The sequence below is a fragment of the Muntiacus reevesi genome, chromosome 2 (genome assembly GCF_963930625.1).
Source record: "Muntiacus reevesi chromosome 2, mMunRee1.1, whole genome shotgun sequence".
Taxonomy (NCBI): Eukaryota; Metazoa; Chordata; class Mammalia; order Artiodactyla; family Cervidae; genus Muntiacus; species Muntiacus reevesi.
The window spans coordinates 6,725,678-6,745,585 of record NC_089250.1 but is presented as its reverse complement, the minus strand read 5'-3'; the positions used below and the strand labels follow the sequence as shown (position 1 = coordinate 6,745,585).

Here is a 19,908-nt window from a genome sequence, read left to right as displayed (position 1 = left end):
TATTGTGCCCATCTTTGTATGAAATGTTCCCTTGGTGTCTCTGATTTTCTTGAAGAGATTTCTAATCTTTCCCATTTTATTTTTTCCTCTGTTTCTTTGCACCAATCACTGAGGAAGGCATTTTTATCTCTCCTTGCTATTCTTTGGAACTCTGCATTCACAAGGGTATATCTTTCCTTTTTCCCTTTGTGTTTCACTTCTCTTCTTTTTATAGCTTTTTGTAAGGCCTCCTCAGACAGCCATTTTGCCTTTTTGCCTTTCTTTTTCTTGGGAATGGTCTTGATCACTGTCTCCTGTACAGTGTCACAAACTTCCATCCATAGTTCTTCCGGCACTCTGTCTTTCAGATCTAATCCCTTGAATCTATTTCTCACTTCCACTGTATAATCATAAGGGATTTGATTTAGGTCATACCTGAATGGTCTAGTGATTTTCCCTACTTTCTTCAATTTAAGTCTGAATTTGGCAATAAGTTCATGATCTGAGCCACAGTCAGCTCCCAGTCATAATTGTAAGTGCAGTCACTTACATATTCTTCAAATATACGTGTAATTTATTTTTCATTGGCTTTTTGAATGCACTGTTTGTTGATCAGTTTCTGAAATGATCAACAAATTGTCCCTGTAGAGTCTATTGAGTAACAACAACCATTTATTGGGTGACTATTACATACCATACATTGTTCTCCAGTAGTTCATGTGTGTTAAACCATTTAGTTCTCAGGATAACTTGCTGAGATCAGTACTTTTATCCCCATTTTATAATTGAGGACTCTGAGACACAGGAGAGATTTAGTCATTTGCTGAATTTGTTGTATCAGACTGGGTCCAGGTAGGAGACAGAAACCACACAGCAGTTAAAGAGGAGAAGCTTAACGTAAAGGGCAGAGGGGAAATACCCACGTAAGGAAAACGTGGAAGGACGTTCGGACCTCACTGAACCAGGTGTGGCTGCAGCCTGCTGTCTGGCAGGGAAGTTGCTGCGTCACCCAGGCCGTAGTCCTGTGGGAGCAGAAACCATCCTGTGGGGCTCAGACTGGCCGGTGGGTGCGCAGAGCCCAGGGAGCCGTGGGAGGGAAACCTCCGTTCCTAGGATGAGCGCTGGGACTTTGGCTCCCTAGACAGCCAGCCCCACAGGGTACTCTGCTCTGTGTGGGACTGAGGAGAAGGCGTGGGGATCCGTGACGATGGTCCTTTTCTTTCTGGGGCTGTCCGCTGTGCTGCTGTGAGTTGGGGAAGCATGTGGTGGGCAAATGCTGCAGAAAGCTGCACCCCGCAGGCGCTGGGCGCTGGAGAGAGCCGTGTGGGCCACATGGCGTGAATCCTGTGCGCTCGAGGAGCCCGGCCGCCGCGGCGTGTCTCCAGGGCCCCTACTGACCATGCTGACGGTGTGCCAGCTGGCCACGGCCGCGCGGTTTGGTGGCCCATGCCGCTTTTACCCGTCAGGCAACCAAGGGTGCATTTGTAGCTGCACAGCAGTCAACTGGTAGCTGATACAGTTATAAAACAGTCTGACTGTCATCGCTCTCTGTTCTGTCCACCTCTCATAGACAGTCCATCCTTTCCTACATTTGAAATACTGTCTGCATTACGTATTAAATATCCTCATTCACACATGTCTGTGTCTCAACTTTAGCTTTGTTTTGTCCCATTGATATATTTGTCTATTTTGTACACAAACCACACTCAATTACAATAGCTTTTAATAAGAAAATGGTATTTTGTAAGATAAGTGCCTCTTCATTTTGTTTTTTTTTTACGAAGTTTACCTGGTGAATTTCAGAGTCAGTTTTTCATGCATCATAGATATCCTTTTGAAGCTTTGGTGGTGAATTTATAGCTTTGAATTTATGTTAATTTATCAGTTAATTAATGTCTTTATACCACTGAATCATCAGACACAGAAATAAATTTATTTTAAGAGCTTTGTACAGAGATCTGAGTTTTTCGTCTTTTGATAGTTTATCCTTTTCTGGTTGGGGGGACAGTAGTTTTTGGTGTTAGCTAAATATCTAGTTTTAAGTCAATCTGTTGTTTAATCTGAGGTTTTTCAGTCTTTTTATATCCTGTTTTTTTTTTTTTTTGTATTAATAGTGTCCTGAAACTATAACTTAGTGGTTAAGGGTGTGGTCATTAGCTTCCTCTCTTAAAATATCAGCATGTGATCCTGGGCAGGTGACTTAACCTTTGCAAATGTTTCCTCAGTAATCATATAGAGTTAAAGCTATACTTATGTGATAGAGGTGAAGTGTCAATTAAATAATCTGATACATGTAAAGGTTTGGCACTGGGCCTGGCACATACTGGATCCTAAGTTACTGTCACTGTCTTCTGTCATAATCATTGTCATATTTGTCATTGTTATTTTCACCCTGGAAATTCTTTTTCATGCTAGTACCTCCTATCATACTCTTCCTCTGGAGAAGCATCCTTTTCTCACTCTTCATTTTGTTTTCCCTCCTGGAAGCAATCCTAGCCACATCAGTCTCAATCTTGTATGTCTTTGGCCTCTTCTCCCCACTCTCTCCCCATTTGTAGGACTTTATTCTTTCTTGCAGGTGAGATTTAAAAATTTTGTCTGTTAATTTTTCTCCCTAAGGAGAAGTTTGAAGCTGTTTGTAGTCAGGTGTATTCCTTAGAGGAAATTCATGGTTTTGATAATAGATGGCAAATTTCCAGTTAAATTTTTAATTCTATCCTGAAATCTATTAAAGAGGAACCTAATTTAAATTTGTGTTACTTCAAATTCAGTCTTTGCTGCTATAGGACATGATAAAATGAGAATGTATGTTTTTATGTTTGTTCTGTTCTTATATCTATAGGTATTCATATATTTGATTTGCTCCTTATTGTTCATGATAAATAACAGTTTTCATTAGTATATTTATAGAAAGTTTTCCAAGATATTGATACTTAAAAGTTGTCTTACTGAAACAAACACAAAATTGAGTGGGAAACTTGAAGACTTTCTGATTTCACTTTCTGCTGATTTTATTTTATAGGAATCAAGAACCCAGTCTCAGTTGCAAACAGACTCTTGTGTGAAGGGCAGAAGGGCAAACTCTCAGCCGGCCGAATTCCTCCCTGGTAACTGCTTTGTTCTTCTTCGTCTCTCCCCGGGCCTTTGGTCTTTGGTGCATGCAGTGTTTGAAGGCTATTTTTATCCACAGAAGCCTGATGCTGTTGGTTACACACCAGCAGTAGCTGGCCTTTGAGAGGACGACACTCTTTGTTCTGTGATCTCGAAACATTTTGTTTCGAGAGAGAGCTCCGGATGGAAGAGAATATTATGGATTAATGCACAAAAGAGATCAGAGTTAATTTAGGTTTTGTAGTTGATTGTAGAGATGCTTTTGCTGTTAATAAGTGCTCAACCGGGGTCTTTTTATTATAGGACTTTAAAAATATCTTACATGTTTGAGTCCAGAGTCTAAACTCATTTTATTGAGAAGTTCTCGGAATAAAAGTACTTAATTTTACTCTTCTGGAGAAACACATTGTGAGACTAACACTAGTAAGATTACATCTTTTCTGCAGGATTAAAATATAATTTTTGTTAAAAAAAACTTTGAACTTGACTATTGTAAAGAGCCTGCACAAACCTATCATCTAGCTCCAATAATTAATATTTTTGCCCTTCATCTGTCTCATGCACCTATCTCTTTCCTATAGTATTTTAAAGCAAATCCTCACCACTGTATTTCACCCTTATATAGTTTTGTAAATTTCTGTTTGCAAAATGTAATCACATCCTGTTAACATGCCTAATGATACATTTTATCGACTTTAAAATATTTTTTATTTTGAACTTTTTATTTTGTGTTGGGGTATAGCCGATTAACAACGTTGTGGTAGTTTAAGGTGAACAGCGAAAGGACTCAGCCATATATATATATATATATATGTATATATATACACACACACATGTGTCAGTTCTTCCCCAAAGTCCCCTCCCATCCAGGCGGCCTGATCAAATTGAGCCGAGTTCCATGTACTATACAATAGGTCCTTGTTGGTTACCCATTTTAAATATCGCAGCGTGCACATGACCATCCCAAACTCCCCAACTATTCCTTTCCCTGGCAACCATAAGTTCAGTTTCTAAGTCTGTGAGTCTCTTCTTGTTTTGTAAGTAAGTTCATTTGTGTCATTTCTTTTTAGATTCCACATATAAAGGATGTCATACAATATTTCTCCTTCTCTGTCTGACTTATTTCACTCAGGATGACACTGTCTAGGTCCGTCCATGTTGCCGCAAATGACGTTATTTCATTGTTTTTAACGGCTGAGTAATATTCCATCACACACAGACACAGACACACACACACACACACACACACACACACACCCCCCATACACACACACCTTCTTTATCCATTCCTCTATCAGTGGACATTTAGGTTCTTTCCATGTCTTAGCCATTGTAAACAGAGTTATGCATATTTTAAAAAATAAATGTACATATTATTTTGAAGCTTTCTTTTTTTCTTTAAATAGGATGCCTTAGAGATTTTTTCAACATCAGTACATTTAAAATATATGTAATATTTTGTGGTTCACTTATTGAAGTGAAATATGCATGGACGTTTAGGCTGCTCCATGTCCTGGCTGTTGTAAACAGTGCCGCAGTGAACATTGGGGTGCATATATCCTTTTGGCTCATCTTTTTCTCTGGATATGTACCTAGGAGTGGGATTACACGGTCATATGGTAGCTCTGTTTTTAATTTTTTAAGGCACCTCCGTACTGTTCTTCACAGTAACACGCATAATAATATTAACAATTATGCCTCAGTACTGTCTTACACTTACTGTCTTCAGTACCATACATGTTCAGTATGCCTGGCTGTGAAGGCTACATGAATATCCTGTATTCAAAGTTGTGACAGTGCTTCTATGGGGATCACTGTATTTGACTTTCAAGTAATAGAAAATATTATAGTTTTGAAAAGTCTTGAAATCTTTTTACCCAAATATATTCAAGGTGTCCCTGTTTCCTGACAGCCAGGTTAAGAAAACAAAAAACATTACCAAGAGACTCAAAACTGCGTAGATGAGATCCTTTCTAACGGCATCCTCATCCTTCTGCTGACCCATACTCATACACCGACCCATCTCTGGCCCTGCCCTAGGTTACCGCTGTCCAGAAGTTAAGCTTTTCTCATTCTCATATATTCCTTTATGGTAGTAAACACATACAACACAACATACCTCATTTTATTGTGCTTTACAAATACTGTATTTATTTATTTATTTATTTTTACAAATTGAAGGTTTGTGGTAGTTGTGCTTTGAGCCATTTTTCCAACTGCATTTGGTTACCTGATGTCTTTGTGTTACATTTTGGTAATTCTCACAAGATTTCAAACGTTTTCATTATTATGGTTGTTATGGTGCTCTGTGATCAGTCATGTTTAGTGTTGTTGGCTACTGTGACTTGCTCGGGGCTCAGATGATGCTTAGCATTTTTTAGCGATATACTGTTTTTAAATTAAGGTGTGTACAGTATTATTTTAAGCATAGTGCTATCACAGTCTTAATAGAATACCGTATAGTGTAAACATATGAACTGGCAAATCAGAAAATTTGTGTGACTTGCTTTATTGTGATTTTCATTTAATTGTGGTGGTCTGGAACTGAACCTGCAGTATCTCCAACATGTGCTAGCACTCTGATTTTCTAAGTCTACATAGACATGTACATAGATGTGCAAAAAAGTTCTGGAAAGAAGGTCACGAGACTCACCATAATTACCTCTAGGAAGGAGGAAGGAAGGAACAAGATTAGGCAGTTGTCACAGGGGATACGTGTAATATTTTTATATTTTACAAAGATGAAATATATGTGAAAAAGCTATGGCCATCTCTGTATTAAAATAATGTCATAAGGTGATCCTATAGTTGTTCGAATTAGTGATCTAATTTTCTCACATTGTTCTTCGGCTTTATTTTTTGTTTTCAAAATTGCTTTGGCCATTTTAGGCATTTTGCATTTTCATGTGAATTTTAGAACTATCCTGTCAGTTTCTTTGAATAACCTGCTAGAATTTTGATTAGGTTTTTAACTTAAACCATTTTTTAAGGTCTTCTTTAACCTCTCCGAACAGTGTTTTATAATTTTCAGTGTACAGATTTTGCACAGCTTTAAAAAAATTTATACTCAAGTGTTTCTTTTTGATGCTGTGATAACTTGCACATTTTAAAAGTTAAGTACCAATTGTTTCTTACCAATGTAGATATATAATTGATTTCCTTATATTGATATTCTGGCTTGGAAATTCGCTAAATTCATTTGTTCTCATTTTGTTTTTATAGATTCCATAAAGTTTTGTACATAGATAATTCTGTCTTCTGGGAATAAAAATACTTTTTTTTCTTCCTTTTTAATGTACATTCCTTTAATTAGTTTCTTTTTCCTTATTGCACTGGCTGGCACCTCCTATGCAATGTGAAATAGAAGTGTGAGAGTGAACACCCTTGCTTTATTTGTAATCTTAGGGAGAATGCATTTGTTCTTTACCCTTAGATATGGCGGACTTCCCTCATGGCTCAGATGCTAAGCATCTGCCTGCAACACGTGAGACACGGGTTTGATCCCTGGGTCAGGAAGATCCTCTGGAGTAAGGGGCAACCAACTCCAGTACTCTTGCCTGGAAAATTCCATAGACAGAGGAGCCTGGCAGGCTACACAGTCCATGGGGTTGCAAAGAGTCAGACATGACTGAACAATTAACACTTTCACGCACATTATGGCTGCTATAGGTTTATCATAGATACTCTCTATCATGTTGAGAAAGTTCCCTTCTTTTCCTAATGTGCTGAGAATTTTTAATAGGAATGGGTATTGTACTTTTTCAAATACTTCTCTGTGTCTATTTGTGATGATCTTTCTTATTTAGTCAGTTGATACAGTGATTGGGTGATTTTTGACTCTTAAAGTAAAAGTTGCATTCCTGGAATAAATTCCACTTGGTTACAATGTATTATCCTTTTATATGTTACTGGATCCAATTTACTAACTTTTGTAAATACTTTTTGCAACTGTGTTTATGAGAGACTTTGGTCTGTAGTTTTCTTGTAATGTCTTTGGTTTGTGTTCATTTTGCTTCCTGGATATGTAGCGATATATTTCATCAAATTTGGAAAGAGTTTTGGCTGTTATTTCTTCAGATGTGTCTTTCCTGATCCCTCCTCTTCTGTCTTCTAGGATTCCAGTTTACATGTGTATTTGACCTGTCATAGTGGTACTGATAATTTTTTTTATTTTTCCCATTCATTTTTCTCTTTGTTTCATTTTGAATAATTTCTACTGCTGTTTTCAAGTTTACTAATTATTTTTTGGCAATACTTAGTCACTTGTTAATCCCATCTGGTTTATTTTTCATTTCTGACATTGTAGTTTTTATCTCCAGAAGTTTGGTTTGTATCTTTAAAAAAAAAATCTCTTCTGTGTATCTGGTTAACATGTTTAATATTTCCTGTAACTTCTTGAGCATATGAATACAATTATAGTAACTTTTAATATCTTTGTTTACTAATTCTATCATCTTGGTCATTTTTGGGTTTTCAATGGAATGATTTTTCTCATTATAGGTTACATTTTCCTGCTTCTTCACATTTGGTAATTTTTTTTATTAGATTCCACACATTGTGAGATTTGCCTTATTTGGTGTTGGATATTTTTGTACTTTAGTTCTAGGATGTGGTTAATTTATTTAGAGACAGCATCATCCTTTCAGGCCTTGCTTTATACTTTGTTACACGAACTAGAGAAGCATTTAGCCTTGAGCTAATTTTGCTTTGCTGCTAGGCAAAACCCTTCTGAGTACTGTAACAGATGCAACCAGAATGAGGTTTTATTTTTTTAGTGTGACTAGTGGAAACAGGAGCTGTTCCTGGCCCTAGGTGAACTTGGGGATTGTTTCCTCTAAAACTTTGGTGTTATTCTTTCCCAGACTTTGATGATGTCCTTTTACGCTTACACTATCTGTACTCCGCTGAAGCCTGGAGGGACTCTGCACGTTTTCGGAGTCCTTTCCCTGTGTGGCTCTCTCTTCCCCGGGTCTCTGCCCTGTGAAGCCTGGCCCCCTGGGGTCTCTGGATGCCCAGCCCTCTGTCTTCAGCTCACAGAGACCGCAGGGTTCCTGCTCTGAGTTGCTGTGCTATGGCAGGAAACTCTCCAGGCAGCAAGCGGGGCCGTCACAAGCTTTACCCCGTTTGTTTCCTTGCTCTCACGGATCACTGTCCCATGCTGCCTACTGTCTAATGTGTGAAAACTGTCGTTTTCTGTATTTTGTCTGATTTTTTTCCCCCATTGGTTCAGGCAAGAGTATAAATATATTCCTTGTTACTCCATCTTGTCCAAAAGCAGAAATCTCTCAAATACCTGCACCGCGTACCTGCAGTAGTTGGAAAAAACCCAGATTCCCTGAGTATTCTGTGTGTGTGTTAGTTGCTCAGTTGTGTCTGATTCTTTGCAACCCCATGGACTTTAGCCACTAGGCTCCTCTCTCCATGGAGTTCTCCAGGCAAGAACACTGGAGTGGGTTGACATTTCCTCCTCCAGGGCATCTTCCCTATCCAGGCATTGAGCCTGGGTCTCCTGCATCACAGGTAGATTCTTTACCGTCTGAGCCACCAGGGAAGCCTCCTGAGTATCCTAAATAAATGAAATTAAATTTATCATGTTTTTACTTTAAGTTTGTTTACACACAACCCTAATAAGTCTAGTATATAATTTCTGTAATGATAATAGTTGACGCTTATTGCATTCATACACTGTGAGAGGCACTGTTTTATGTGATTCATATACATTATCTCATAATATCATAAAATGATTTATGAGGATAACATATGTTTTGTAGATGAAGAAACTGACTACCTTACTTGACTTGTTATACTATTGAAATTTTATGGAGTCCTTCCGTATCACATTAGAAGCAGTAGACTAGAACTCATAACAAGGCAGTAAAACTCTTTTATAATAGCAAGAAATAGCTGTTTACATCCTTTTAGTTATTCATTCACTTACCATTTCTTCATTCAGCAAATATTTATTGTTTAATTCCTGTGTGCTAGATATAGAGATATAAAAACTATCAAAAGCAGATGCAAGACTTAGAAACCATGGTCTTCTGGTGTCATCTATTGAAGAGACAGGTAATTATGGGGGCAGCAAAGTATTGGGTGTTTTCTAAGAAGTCTTCAAATAAAAGTTCATCTGTCTGTATACTTCATGGAGGAAGACAGGGAGTGTATCTGTTTCAGCTGCATCTAAAGTTGTTAGAATTTTGTAAACTCTTATTGCTTTCTTAAAAGGAAAAAAAACCCCTCAGCAGAATTTTAGGAGGAATGGTATTTCTATTAGCTGATAATCTTTTATATTTTAATTTTCTGGTTCTTGTCAGCATGACATGATGCATTATTTAAGTATTGGTGTTTGGTCAGACTAGCTGAATATTTGATACCTTCATAAATTTGGTGTAACTGTTGTCATAAACTGTGCCCTATTTTCCCAAGTTGATTTTATTTATAAAAGTATATTTTCACTCTTTTCTCCTCCATGATGATATGGTGTAACTTTGATAGGCCTTACCATCTAGAACAAAGGTTGTCAAACTACGGCCTATGGGACAAGTCTAGTCTGCTGCCTGTTTTTGTCAATAACAGTTTTTGGAACACAGCCACACCCACTTGTGTACATATTGTCTGTGGCCGCTTGTGCTCTGCAAAAGAGCTGTTGCATCCGAGACATCTGGGTACAAAGCCTAAATTATTTGCTGTCTGGCCCTCTAGCCAAAAAAACTGCTAACTCCTAACCTATTGTAGAATAAGTTATAGTTTTTTATAAGCATAAACTTGAACAGTCTTGTTTGACTTAGCGTTTTCTTTTTTCACTGTATGGTTCACGTCACTTATGTGTTTACTTTGGCTGTGCGGGGTCTTCGTCGCGGCGCGTGGGTCTTCTCCAGCTGTGGCCGGCGGGGCCTGCTCTCCAGGTGCCGCGCGGGGGCTCCTCGGGGCGGGGGCCTCTCCCTGCGGAGCACGGGCTCTGGGGCCCGGCCTTCAGCAGCGGTGGCCTGTGGGCTCAGGAGTCCTGGGGCGCAGCTGAGTTGCTCCTTGGCATGTGGAATCTTCCTGGATCAAGGCTTGAACCTGTGTCCCCTGCGTTGGCGGGCAGATTCTTATCCATTGTACCACTGGGGAAGTCCAAGTTATAATTTTTGGAAATTTTGTTTCTTTTGGTGAAAAAGGGAAAGCTTGGAAAACATTGTTGCTTTACATTTAATACAAATTAACCTAAAGTGCTCATTAGACCCTGGGACTTTTTGAGATGTGAATTTAGTTTTTGGTACATTGTTTATTTGAAAATGCAGTTAAACTTATTGTATTTCATAAATTCATTCAGATTTTAGTACTTTTGTATGAATGTGAAAAGAATATTTAAAAACCTATAGATTAGAAGAAACATAAGAAGACCTATCAACTAATCAGAAAGTATGGATGGATTAGTTGTGTTTCCCCTCAAATAAAATAGTTTGCGAGGCAAAATAACAATAATAGCACAACTTTTAAGAAAAAATCAGGGAAATGTGAGTATCAATTGAATAAACTTTTGATTCTAAGGATTTATTGTTAAATTTTTCAAGCTGTCAATTTGTTATGTTGTGGTTATGTATTTTTTTTTTTAAGTTGCTTTTTTAGAGACGCTAAAATATTTATATTTGAAGTTATGTGGTGTCTGAGATTTGTTTCAAAATAGTCTGGATGGGAGTGAAAATGAAGATTAGCAATGTATTAATCATTGATGAAATAGGGTGATGATCCATTTGGATTCACTATACTATTCATTATAATGTATGTGCTTGAAAATTCTTACAATAAAATTTTTGAGAAGAGTTAAATCCTTGTTATTTAATTTGGTCATTATTCCTTTTTCCACATATAGCAGGTTCTCCTTTATTTGCACTTTCTGTGTTTGTAAGCTTTAAATAAGCAGTATCCACCAAATTGATGGTCTTTCTTCAATTCTGTGTATTTATGATAAACAAAGAAGTCATAGGTAAAATAGGCAGAAATCTGTTTTGAAGTCCAAAGAAGCAGCTATTGTTTTCTCCTCTATCTCTCTTATCTAGCATAATACATTTTAAGCAGTTTTGAGAGCTTTCTAAAATCACTAAATTACACATTTTTAGACTGACAATAGCGTCATGATTTTTGAAAATAGTTCCCATCCATAAAATTCTGGTTGAGCTCGGTGCACTCCTGAGTGTTTGGTATACTGAGTGTTCAGTGTCTCCGCTTGCGGACGGTCTTAATCGCCCCAGTCGGTGCTGGTCTCCGCTCACTGGTCTCCGCTCACTGTTGCTTTTGTTTCATAACACTTTAGACTTATGCTGGTGTGAATTAAGGAGAGCATAACACAAGGAAAACGCTGTCCTTTGGAGAATTTTGACACCCTTGTTTATTGTTGAATATCTTGCAGTTGTTTGTTTAATGATTAGTGTGTTTTAGGCATTGTTCTGAGTGGCTGTGTGGATATCAATGAAAAACTAAGGTCCCTGCTGTTAATGAAGCTTGCAGTTAACTTGAGGGAGACGTGTAAACAATAGAGATAATATGTAAACTATACAGTATGTGGGCTTCCCTCATGGCTCAGATGGTAAAGAATTCCCCTGCAATGATGGAGACCTAGGTTCGATCCCTGGGTTGGTCCGTGGAGTCGCAAAGAGCCAGACACAGCTGAGCTACTGAGCACACACATACAGTGTATGGTATGTCGTAAGGTGGAAGAAGTAGAAAAGGGCAGAAGGAGAGAGATTAGGAGTACTGGTAGAGGAGGGTAGCATGTTGAGTAGTTTTAAAGTATTGAGTTTCAGGCCTCATCAAGGAGATATACTTAAACAGATGGAGAAATTTGCCAATTGGAACATAAGGAAGATCCTGACTGGGCAGTCATGGCGAAGGCCCCGCGGCCAGAGCTGCCTTGACGCGTTTGTGTTTTTACAGGATGCTGGAGTAGAGTAACCAAGAGGAGGAGGAGGTGCGGGGGACAGAGGACCAGATCACGTGGGCGCCTGGAGACTCTGCTGAAGGCTCCACAAGGGGCTTCTCAGGGTTTTGAGAAGAGGAGTGTCATTACCTGGCTTGCGTTTCCCAAGGGTGTCAGTGGCTGGTGTGTTGAGACTGGCCCAAGGCAGGGAACAGAGCGAGGCACGCATGGGAGTGATGAGGCTGTTGCAGCGATCCAGGAGAGCGACGGAGGCGGCCCAGGCCGAGGTGGTGCAGGCGAGAGCTGGGAAGTGGCCAGACTCTGGGTGTGTCGACAAGGTGGAGTTGGTGGGCTTCCTAGTGAATTGAGATGAAACTTCTACGAGAGCTTTCTCCTTGGAGAACCATGAACATGTGAGAAATATTTGAGTTGGTGCTGCAGTTAGTGTCTGGGGAGTGATTTTTTGCTTTTGATAGGACGTGTTTGGTTGCTTCAGTCATGTCCGATTCTGAAACCCCATGGACTGTAGCCCACCAGTCTCCTCCATCCATGGGATTTTCCAGGCAAGAATACTGCAGTGGGTTGCCATTTCCTCCTGCAGGGGATCTTCCCGACTCAGAGATCAAACCTGCATCTCTTGTATCTCCTGCATTGCTGCTGGCTTCTTTACCACTAGCACCACCTGGGAAGCCCTTTTGATCATATCGTTTTTAACCAAGCTCACATAACTTTATAGCATTTTAAAATGATATCAAAAGCAGTTATATGCCATTTTTTGTGATGTTGAGCTACTGGACATATAATTTTTGATAGTAAGGAAAGTCGGGTATTCAGAATTCTTATCCACAAGACAAGCATCCAAAATGCTCACCTTCTTGGTGAATATTATAAAATGCCTAACATACTTAAAAACTTGCATGCAGACAGTGGCAAACTGATTTTATTTAGAATCAAATCTTTGAATGACTGAGAAATGAAAAATAACACTAAGTGTATTTTATAAAATGCTTTTGATCCCAGATACTGGGATCGAACCCCAAATGACCAGTGGGTGTGCTGAGAATATTAGATTCAGCTCCAAACTTCTGTCTTGATCATTTTGTGCACTACTTTAGCATCTCCTTTACATTTTCACATGAATAGAAGTTATTTCTTATATCAAAGTCTTTTTCTGAGCAGGAGAAAGTGCTACAAATGCCATCAGGATAGTTCAACTTGCATCCAAGTTCCTACTTGAATTATTCTTCCGTTTTCCTTTATGTGACAGCTTTTCTTGGCTGTTTCTTTGCAGTGGTCTTCATTTGATACAAGAATAAGAGAACTGTTTTCTATTTTTGGAGTCCTTTAGAATTTTTAAAAAAAATGGAATTTTGAAGAGGTGAAGTTGTTTATTCTTGTGGGCTCTCTCCCTCCTCTTTTTTTTTTTCTTAAAGCTCCCTCAGTTCCCAGCTCTGTATATGTTGGAAAAATTATTGAGCCTAACCATCTAGTTTCTCTTTGGAACTGTTTGAATATATTTCTAAGTATCTACTTTGACTTTCTTCAATCTGTCATTGATCTTATTAACAGTCAGATCTAAAGACTTCAATATGTTTAACTTTGAGCTTTTATTGTTGGATGATTAGAGGAACAGAAACAAAAAATAGGGAGCAGGAAACTAATGAGTAGGCTCTAGTTCAAGGAATCCATTACTGGCTGGCTGAGATCTTTAAGAAGTTGGCTGTGGAAGGAGATGAAGTGATTGATTATTGTGGTAACTGCTTGCTATTACTGTGTTAGGGAGTGGAGTGGTTAATTATCCTGCATGCTATTTGAAATCTTTGAAAGAAAGTCTTTTACAGTTAGCTAACAGTATCCTTTTATTCAGTTACTGTTATGTTAAAACCTGCTGTTGGGGCTTAAAAAAATTACTTCTGGGACACACCACACTACCTTGCCTCAGTGAAAATGATTCTGAGTCATATGTGTGTGTGTGTGTGTGTATGTATGTGTGTGTGTATGTATATATATATATTGCATCGAGGCTTAGAAATGTTAAGTGCATATCATTGTGTTTGGGCATCTCTGGATGTACCCCACTCATTTTGGATAGATCCAGCTGTTATGCTAGGCAAGAATACCAAATCTGAAGACATTTGCTTAAGCTTTAACTCTTAACATTATTAAAATAGTTCTTGTACATAAACTGAGAACCACTTTGATCCAAGATAAATCTTTTTATTTTCCACTGGGAAATCAACTATTTTTACTTATTATGTTGCATTTTGCCAATTTTTACTTATTAGTTATTGCAAATGATATCATACCATTTACTGTTTCCAGTTGTAAAATTTCTAACTTGGGGAAAAATTAAATGAAGCCTTTTGGTATATAGCCATTTTGAAGTATAGAAAAATTTTTAGTTGCCTTATTATATTGCTTATATTACTTTATTATATATGTTTATAAATAAATATATATATTTATTACCTATACACATGTAGGAGAGAATGACACTGAATTTTTAAAAGAATAATCTTTCTGTTGTTAGCTTTTTAGTTGGAGAAGGAGCCTACAGATGGGCAGTAGATCATGGAATACCCTCTTGCCCTCCCAGCATCATGACCACAAGTGAGTAAAATCTTTTCAAAATTAAGCTGTATTAGCATCTATACCTGAAAGTGTTACATTGCTTTTGATCCATGTAGCACCTGTATTTAAGGAAGAAATCTTGTATGTTGAAATATTTTAGTTAAAAGATACATAGAAAGTTAGTTGATTTTCAGTCAACTTTATATTCCTGAGGTCCCCCCACTCCTGCTTTCTCATGCTTTTATAGAAGTATTGTTAAAGGATCCCTTGTAGGCTACTTAAAATAGTTACTGACAGTAAAACCATAATACCACCCACTTAAAGAGAGAGAAAACATAGGTCAACATTTACCAATCCGTGAGCTGAAGAAGGCCTATAGGAGAAGGAAAAACAAAAAAAAATAGAAAAAAGGTAAAAAGTCATAAATAGATAATACAACATAACTAATAGGGACATTTAAATTAAGATGCATACATGTTAAATCTTACTTGTTAAATCCCTCTTGGTGAAGGTAAGTGTCTGGTCAAATGAACATAATACATTGTAGGTACAGCTATAGATTGGCAGAAACTTTGGGGGATGGTGCTGGGTAATATAAATCAAAAGCCTTAAACCCATTCTGCTTCTCTGAACTTGTCATTAGAGATATAGACAAATTTATGTAGAAGGGTGCTCAGTGAGCATTTATTAAAAATGTAAAAGAAATTCTATTATGTATAAAATAAACTATAAGGATATATTGTACAACACAGGCGATGTAGCTAATAATTATAAATGGGGTATAAGCTTTAAAAATTGTGAATCACTATACTGTATATCTGCTACTTAATATTGTACATCAACTATACTTCAGTTAAGAAAAAGAGAAAGAAAAACATAAAAAAATTATAAAAAATTTTGAAAAACTCTTATATCCAACCCAGAAGAATGTAAGTAAATAAACCATTACATATTCTTATAACGAAATGTTATAAAGTAACTAGAAATTGTTATAAAGACATAATGATTAAATCTAATAATGACTTTAAAAAGTAAAAAAAAAATGGATATAAATATCTATATTTGTGTGTTTCATATGTCTGTCTTGAGAAAGAAGTCATGGCTGCATATTTATGCATAAAACAAAGAAATTGTTTAAAAACATACACAACTTAAAATTTTTAAAAAGATATTTTATTAAGTAATCTATGAGTATAATTTAAATAATGAAATGAAAAAATGAGGACTCATTGGCTCCAAGGAAACCAAGCTGTAGAAAAAAGATATAATTATGTATCACAGCAAGTGTCTAGCAAGGACCAGCTGTTAGTAACATATTCACAAACTGAGTTTAATGTCACTGAAAGTTGGACTAGCGAGAGGCTGGCGGGAGAAGTGTGTGCAGAGGGGGACAGGGAGAATGAGGCCTCTGTATTCTCACACTCCCGATCACTAGTTCCGCCTTAAGCTCTCCCCAGTGGAACTTGGGGCAGGGCTGCCCTGCCAGTTGCGTTTTGTTTTTCCCTGGACACAGGCCCCTTGGCGACCTGGGTCTGCCTGCGCGCCCCTAGGCCTGCCATGCAGCTGTCGTCTGCTCTTCACTGCCCCATCACCCTGGATCTGCCTTTTCCTCTCTCCAGTGTCAAAGTGGCTGCTTCCTGAAGTCATGTGTGGGTTTTTTTTTTTTCTTCTTGTTTTACTCCCATAGTTGGTATATGAAAGATGGGAAGTCACTTTCACTTAGGTTTCTGAAGAAATTGCTCTATCTTTTAACTTCCAATCTTGCTATTATGCAGTCCACTGGCATTTTGGTTCCCAGTTCTTTGGGGGTGGTCTTTTCCCCTCTTTCAAAGGAAGTTCTTAATTCCATGTTCTTATTATGACAGTGATACTTTGGGATGAGTCTGTTTTTCTATTTATGATTACTGAGTTCTCTTTTGGACTTTCCATCTGGAAATACGTCTGCTTCTGTTTTGGGGAGATTTTTAAAGAAAATCTTGTGGTAACATTTCTGCCTACCTCTATTATATTTTTCCAATATCTACAAATTAGAGGTTGGATCTTGTGCTTTAATCCTATGTATCCTTTTCAAAAATTACTTTTTTTCCCCCTCCTTATAAAAATCTCTGTCTTTTGCCCTATTGTCTGGGAAGTTTCTTCAATTTTTTCTTCTAAATCTTCTACTTCTAATGAATTTGTAATTTTGATTTTAATATTTTTGGGCTCAGCAGGTAAAGACTCCCAAGATGCAGGAGATGAGGGTTTGATTCTTGAGTTGGGAAGATCCCTTGGAGGAGAGCATAGATACCCTCTCCAGTACTCTTGCCTGGGAAATCCCACTGCTTTACAGAGGAGCCTGGTGGGTTCTGATCCATGGATTTGTGATTAATACTTTTAAAACATGATATCCTTGTTCTTGTTTCATGAACTCAGCATTTTTGCCCTCTCTCTTGGGATATTATGGTTTAAAACTTGCTCTTATCTGCTATTTCTGCTTCCTCTGTCTTACTTTGTGTGTTTCAGACACTAATGCAAGTTTGCTAATTTCCTCAAGTATCTAGTGACCCTCTGCAGTTCCATATTCCCGAGTGAGGCACCTACGGGCCTGCTGGCAGCTTTGTGTGAGAGGCAGGTCTGTTTGACCTCAAGAGAGGAGGCCTGGTCATTTCTCTCTGCAGTTTTTCCCTTGGGTTAGGGAGAGACATCTTCCCACCTCTGGCAGGGCGGTAGCCGGTATTTGGGTATAGAACATGGGAAGGGCCGGAGGTGTTCCTTTGCCTTCCTCAGACTTTTACGTCAAAGTCTTTTTTCAGGTAGAGTCCATGCCTGCTCCCAGCTGTGCTCCATGTCAGCTAAATTCGGGCCCATCTGGTTCAGTCTCTCCAGGAGTTAACTTCATGTTTTCTGCAAGCACAAGGAAAGGATCTGGGCATCTCCATCTCCCTGTTCTCCTGTTTTTAGTCCCGACCTGGCTTTCAGACACACCAGGTGCCTCTATTTCAAGTTCTCTTGATGTTTCTTTGGCAGAAATTAGTTTAGTTTGGCCGAGATTCATTTGCTTTGTGATGTCCTGGCTAGTGGGCATTGGGGTTCATCTTCCTCTGCTCAGTTAGTTACTTGCTTTCTATTTTCTAAAACTGTGCTGATACCACTCTTATGCTCACCCCTGGTGTCTGCCAGTCTTTCTCCCCACTTACATTTCTTTCTGGTAAATTTTTAGTAGGGCATGGGGATGAATTCATGCATTTAGTCTGCCAATTTTACTTCAGAACATTTATATAAAAACATGGTATAAAATGGTACTAGATTTTTGCAAGATGGCAAAATTATTTTTGACTCTATATTAGTATTTTATACTTGGAATAAGAAAAATATAAGGTGCCATAGTTGGTTTTTTTTTTTTTTTTGACATATACCCAATCAACAAGAAGTCTCTGAATAAATAAGGTGTTTGAAAGTTAAGCGATATATTCATTTTTTTGTCTTGTTCTTTGACTGCTTTTAAGAACTGTTCTTTATATTTGTTTTTGCCAAATTTGCTTTTCTTTGTGCTGGTTTTGTTGTGGATCCAGTTTTTAAACAATTGCTCTCCCTCATATTCTTGCTGTCCCTCATCTGTTTCTCGGACTTCCATTTCACCTATAGTAAACATTTGACACTTTCATGTGTTATTCAAGCTCTAATTTTTTCCCCCAGTGTTTGTTCTCTGCTTTCTGTGATAATCAAGATTCCCATAGAAACAGAACCAGTATGTATCTATATATGAGATATTATAAAGAATTGGCTCATGCGGTTGTAGAAGTCAACAAGTCCCAAGATCTGCAGGATCAGACACCATGCTAGAGACCAGGAGACTCAATGGAGTAATTTCGATCTAAGTTCAAAGGCCTGAAAACCAGGAGGTCACCTGGACTGTGTAGTTTCAGTGTGAAGGCTGGCATGCTCAAGACCAGGAAGAGCTAATGTTTCAGTTCAAGTCTGAGGCAGGAAAAAGTTGATATTCTAGTTCAAAGGCAGTCAGGCAAGAAGATTTCTCTCTTACTCAAGGGAGTGTCTCTGCCTTTTTCTTCTGTTAAGACTCTGATTAGATGAGGTCCACCAGTTTAGGAAGGGCAATCTGCGTTACTCTATCAACTTCAATGTAAATCTTATCCTCAGCAAGCATACCCTCACAGACACACCTGGAATGGTGTTTGACCAATATCTGGGCACTCTGACTCAGTCACTCTGACAAATAAAACTAACCATCATGTTTCTTCTATTTGTGTGGTTTCTGTTGAATTGTCTCCGAGCTTGTTTATCTTTCCTCCTGCAGTATCTAATTTGATATTAATTTTTTGTTATGATTTTAAAAAGTAAGTGTAAGATGTTGTGTCTTTCAGTTTTAAAGTTTTCCTTAAAAAAAAAAAACAGCTTTCATCTCTGTCTTGAAACTTCTCATATCTTCATCCACTATATCCATTGTTGACATATTTATCATTGTTATTAGTAATAATGTTTTAATTGTTTGAAATCTTTGGTAATTCTGAAATTTGGGTAATTTGTGCGTCAGTTTCAATTGATAGATTTTTTTTCATGACCTGGGTCACAAATTTTCCATTTAGTTGCGTGTCTCAAATTTTTTTTTTAAAAATTACAGCTTGAGCATGTGGATGATACATTTTAGAAACTATGATTTATCTTCCTTTGAATGATGTTGAACTTGTTCTAGTATGTAATTAAGTTATTTGCAGATCACCTTTGATATTGTCGCACCCTGAGTTCAGGCTTTGTTAAAGTAAGTCTGTTTCAGTTTTGTCCTTAATTCTAGACTTGTCCCTCCATACCAGCTTGTGGTCTTTATTCCTAAGATATGGCCTTTCTGGGGTGTACATTGGAAAGCCTCAAACTTTGTCTCTCGGACAGTGGGTATTTACTAAAACATCTGTCCACTTTTCGGCCTTATTTTCCTCAGTGAACCATTTTTTTTTTTTTTTTTTAATTTGGCTGCCCCAGGTCTTAGTTGTGGCAGGTGGGCTTTTCCATTGGTACTTGCAGGGTGTTTGTTGTGGCATGCGAGGTCTAGTCCCCTGACCTGGCGGCAGACCTGGGCCCCCTGCATTGGGAGTGCAGAGTCTTACCAGCTGGACCATCAGGAAAGTCCCTCCTCTGTGAACTTCATGGAATCTTGCATCCCGTGTGAGTGAGAGTTAAGCTCTCATTCAAGATTTGAGGGGACTTTTACATAGATTTGGGACTTCCATAGTGGCTCTGTTGCAGGGGCAGGAGACCAGGGTTCAATCCCTGGGTCGGGAAGATCCTTAGAGAAGGGAGTGGCTACCCACTCATGTATTCTTGCCTGGAGAACTCCATGGACAGAGGAGCCTGCT

At 38.2% G+C, this 19,908-nt stretch overlaps 1 protein-coding gene across 4 annotated transcripts in view; it reads left to right on the top strand.

Moving 5' to 3' along the window:
* TASP1 (taspase 1) overlaps nt 1–19,908 on the top strand; it is a 251,874-nt gene that overhangs the window by 57,773 nt on the left and 174,193 nt on the right. For all 4 annotated transcript variants that reach the window (XR_010661275.1, XM_065919536.1, XM_065919537.1 and 1 more), the window contains 2 exons: nt 3,002–3,086; nt 14,520–14,599. Coding sequence is in view for 3 of the 4 variants with exons in the window: in XM_065919536.1 (XP_065775608.1) it covers nt 3,002–3,086; nt 14,520–14,599 (165 nt within the window). In the remaining variant the exon portion in view is untranslated. The remainder of the gene's footprint in view (nt 1–3,001; nt 3,087–14,519; nt 14,600–19,908) is intronic.